At 56.0% G+C, this 3,856-nt stretch overlaps 1 protein-coding gene across 2 annotated transcripts; it reads left to right on the top strand.

Annotated features, from left to right (window-relative positions):
- The first annotated feature begins 1,281 nt into the window (after positions 1-1,281).
- On the top strand, positions 1,282-2,849 carry LOC135456635 (chymotrypsin-C-like). 2 transcript variants are annotated; one of them, XM_064730609.1, is made up of 8 exons: positions 1,282-1,321; positions 1,438-1,529; positions 1,624-1,721; positions 1,810-1,938; positions 2,056-2,192; positions 2,278-2,423; positions 2,582-2,734; positions 2,832-2,849. In XM_064730609.1, exons 1-8 carry the CDS (start codon positions 1,282-1,284, stop codon positions 2,847-2,849), a joined length of 813 nt encoding a protein of 270 aa, XP_064586679.1. The 2 variants fall into 2 exon arrangements, with proteins under 2 accessions (XP_064586679.1, XP_064586678.1); XM_064730608.1 differs by lacking the exon at positions 2,832-2,849 and having other exon boundaries at positions 2,582-2,794.
- Positions 2,850-3,856: the final 1,007 nt, after the last annotated feature.

The following is a 3,856-nucleotide window of genomic DNA, read 5'->3' as shown; positions in this document are numbered from 1 at the left end:
CCACTCAACCCCAGGCTTTCTTGAGCACCAAATGTACCACCAGCACCCACGATGATGCCACGTGAGCCAAGGCAGCAGCCAGGAACAAGCACCCAGACATGCCAAGGATGGGTACGCAAGGTGAACAAGCACTGACAGGGACTCAGAAATCCCCAGTGATGAGCATTTCAGGAAAGGGAGCACCTTATCTCTGGGCAACTGAGGAGCTGAGTGTTAGGAAGGATGAAAGTTTGAAAAGAAAGTCTGACAGATCGGTATGTGTGGCAGAAAGATTTTTGAATGTAGACCCTATAGAAGGAATAGAAATGAAAGCAAGTTTGGATATAGAAGAATAATAGATGTGTAAATTGACAATTACTGATCCACTGCTGCTGGACAACAAAGAAGGCAAAGGTTATGTCGAGATGGAAAGAGGTTTTATGACTTAGACAAAAGGATAAACCCACCTCAAAACAGAAGATGATTTTACCAAGCAGAAAGATAGCACAGGCAAACAAATCTGCCTGTCTTGCCAGTAGAAAAAAGGCTTCAGAATTTTCCACTGAAAGAAAACTGAAAAACAAATTCTAGCTTAAACTGTAACGTACTAACTTTTAGTGATTAGAGAATACTAACATGAATCTGGTAATTACAGCAGTTATGATAGGCTACAGGTAAAAGTAAAGGTATAGATTGGTTCTACTGCACTAAGACACATAGCAAAGAAAAGTATCTAATTGATTGTAACTAAAACTAAAGGGTCACCAGGCCTGCCTGCAGCTGGAGCTGACAGCTGTAGGCACAGCTCTGTCACCCAGGACCCTGGACTGCTGTAACTTCTTGGATGTAATAAACTGCAATTTGGAGAGCCACCTGGAGTCACGCAGCCCTCATTTCGGCTCTTACAACTGGGGGCAGAGAGTGTCCTGGGGAAGTCACTGCTCAGGGCTGGGGGGCAGCAGGGCTGCCCAGCACCTCACTGACAGCATCATGGGTGGGAGGCTGCCCCAGGTGGGAGTGACCCTGTGCCCCAGCAGGGACCCTGCCCCTTCCCAGAGCAGGGCCAGGTGTCCCCACCATGTCCCAGCATGGTGCCAGCACATGAGGGGCAGATGTGGCCATTCCCAGGCAAGACCATGAGTATGATAAGAGCAGACGACGGGACTCAGGAGCCCCTGTGCCCAGAGCGTGGGACAGTCCCCACGTGTCAGCAGCAGCCAGGGACACTCCAAGGTCCCCTGCAGTACAGACACTATAAGAGGGCTGAGCAGCCCCGCCACTTTTTCTTTCCTCTGTAGAACCATGCTGGGAGCCGTCTGTCTCGTTGTGCTGCTGGGCTACGGTAGGTGCAGGGCATGGGGAAGGGTCAGGGCAGGGGGAACAGGACCGTGGCACCTGCCCTGGCTCTGGGCACGGGCACAGGCAGCCTCTGATGTCCCTTTGCCGGGTGTCACACAGCCTACGGATGCGGTCAGCCGGCCGTGCCACCACAGCTGAGCTCCCGCGTGGTGGGCGGTGAAGACGCTGTAGCCCACAGCTGGCCATGGCAGGTGAGGGGCACAGGGGCAGCAATGGGTACAGAGATCGGGAGAGGAATGGGGATGGGGACGTTCCTGCTCTGACCCTGTGCCTCTGCCCCCGCAGATCTCCCTGCAGTACAGGAGCGGTGGATCCTGGTACCACACTTGTGGCGGGACACTCATTGCCCCCCAGTGGGTGCTGACAGCTGCCCACTGCATCAGGTGGGTGTTGGAGTGCTGGGGGCCATCTGTACAAGCAGGATGAGATATTTGTAGGGATTGACACTCTCTCTCTCTCTCTCCCTGGCAGCTCTTACATGACCTATCGTGTAGTGCTGGGAATGCAGGACCTGTCAGAGGATGACGACCCTGGTGCTGTGACTTCTGTGGGTGTGGAGAAGACCATCGTCCATGAGGATTGGGACTCCTACCTCATCATGTAAGGGATGGGATGCATCAGGGCTGGATCGTGGGTGGTGTGGCCACAGAGCCTTGTTCCCCTGGCCATGGAGCCTTGTTCCCCTGGCCAAGGACCATGGTTGATGTCCCTTTGTAGCAACGACATTGCCCTGATCAAGCTGGCAGAGGAGGTGCAGGAGAGTGACACCATCCGTGCCGCCTGCCTGCCGGCTGCTGGCAAGATCCTGCCCAACGACTTCCCCTGCTATGTCACCGGCTGGGGACGCATCAGGAGTAAGTGGGATGAACCTGGGAGAGTCTCCAGAAAGGGGATGCAGGCAGAGGGTGTGAGGTATACAAGCTTTGTCTCTCATTGCAGCCAACGGGCCCCTGCCTGATGCCCTGCAGCAGGCTCTGCTGCCCGTGGTGGACTATAAGACCTGCTCCAAGTGGGACTGGTGGGGCAGCTATGTGGATGAAAACATGGTATGCGCCGGCGGCGATGGCGTCGTCTCTTCATGCAACGTGAGTGTGGGCACTGCACATGGTGGGAGCCCCAATGGTGTGGTACCGTGGGCACTGGGAGGAGAGGGGATGGAGCCATGGTGATGGATGGCCGGGAGGGATGAGGGGAGTGTTGGCAGGTGCCCAAGACTGATGGCCCTCACTCTCTCTCCGCACAGGGCGATTCTGGGGGCCCCCTGAACTGCCAGCGCGATGATGGGGTCTGGGAAGTCGAGGGCATCGTCAGCTTTGGCTCCAGCCTGGGCTGCAACACGAAAAAGAAGCCATCAGTCTTCACCCGGGTGTCTGCCTACATTGACTGGATCAACGAGGTGGGTGCCTCTTGCTCTTCCATCCCCACCTGCACACAAGGGCTGTTCTTGCCCCACTGAGGGTCTTACCATTCCCCCCCCCGTGTCTTTTTGACAGAAAATGAGCTCAAACTGAGGACGCGGCATTGTGGAGATACCACTGTTGATCAAGATAAAAGCAAAAAAAGCTGAGCTGGTCTCGCTGTTTTTTTTCGGGGAAGAGATGTAGTGGAGCTGGGGACACACATCCAGGGCTGGGTCTGCTGATGCCAAGGCCCTGCTTGTGTGCTGGGGAAGGTGTCCCTGCTGTGCAGTGGGGATGGCTAGGACTCCGCAGAGGCTGTTGGGCACTTCCTGCAAGATGCTTCCAGTCCTCCACCTGTGGCTGAGGCAACAGCCTTGAGGGGTGGAAGTTATTTTGATGGGAGAGGGGCTGGGCTTTGTCCAGCTTTTTCATGGAGCTCCAGGGAACCCTGCTGGCCCTTGGGGATGATCTGGAACTCTTGGTAGCTCACAAAGTGCTTTAGGGGACCTCAATGGCACTGCCTAGATGAGGGCTGACTTTCAAATGGGGCTCTTGAGGGAACTGGGTTGGCCTTGGGGAGCTTGAGAGAGTCTGACAGGTTTGGAAGAGGTCAGGGTTGCCTGCAGGAGCTCTCTTGGAGACGGAGCCCTTGGCAGCTGCATGGCACTGCCAGCTCCAACAATAGGACCTGCGACATGGCCCTGGAGCAGAGCATCTTACCATGGATCTCCTTCTGTGGTGGCTGGAGGAACAAGGTAGGTGATGGGCAGCATGCAGAAACCCTTGCTGTGGGATTCCCAAGAGGGGCCCGGGCTGCCCTGGAGGAGACAGGGAAGTTTTCCAGGAAGAAGGCAGCGTGTTGGTGGGAGCAGGTGTGAAGGAGTTGTCCAGGAAGTGGAGGTGGGTGCCCCACCATCAGCCCCCGAGCAGAGCCATCCATCACACCATCATCCCATCACGGCTGCTGGAGCCCAGCCAGGATCCTCATGGGATGAGGAGGAGGAGCAGAGCGAGCAGGGATGGATGGCAGCAGCTCAGGCTGGGTGGGGAACATGGTGGACAGTGCCAGGTTTAGGAGCCATGGTGCCACTGGACCATTGAGCGGCACCATCACCAGC

This window comes from Zonotrichia leucophrys, chromosome 21 (assembly GCF_028769735.1).
Source record: "Zonotrichia leucophrys gambelii isolate GWCS_2022_RI chromosome 21, RI_Zleu_2.0, whole genome shotgun sequence".
Taxonomy (NCBI): domain Eukaryota; kingdom Metazoa; phylum Chordata; class Aves; order Passeriformes; family Passerellidae; genus Zonotrichia; species Zonotrichia leucophrys.
The sequence above is the reverse complement of the archived record's forward strand: the minus strand, read 5'-3'. Positions and strand labels throughout refer to the sequence as shown.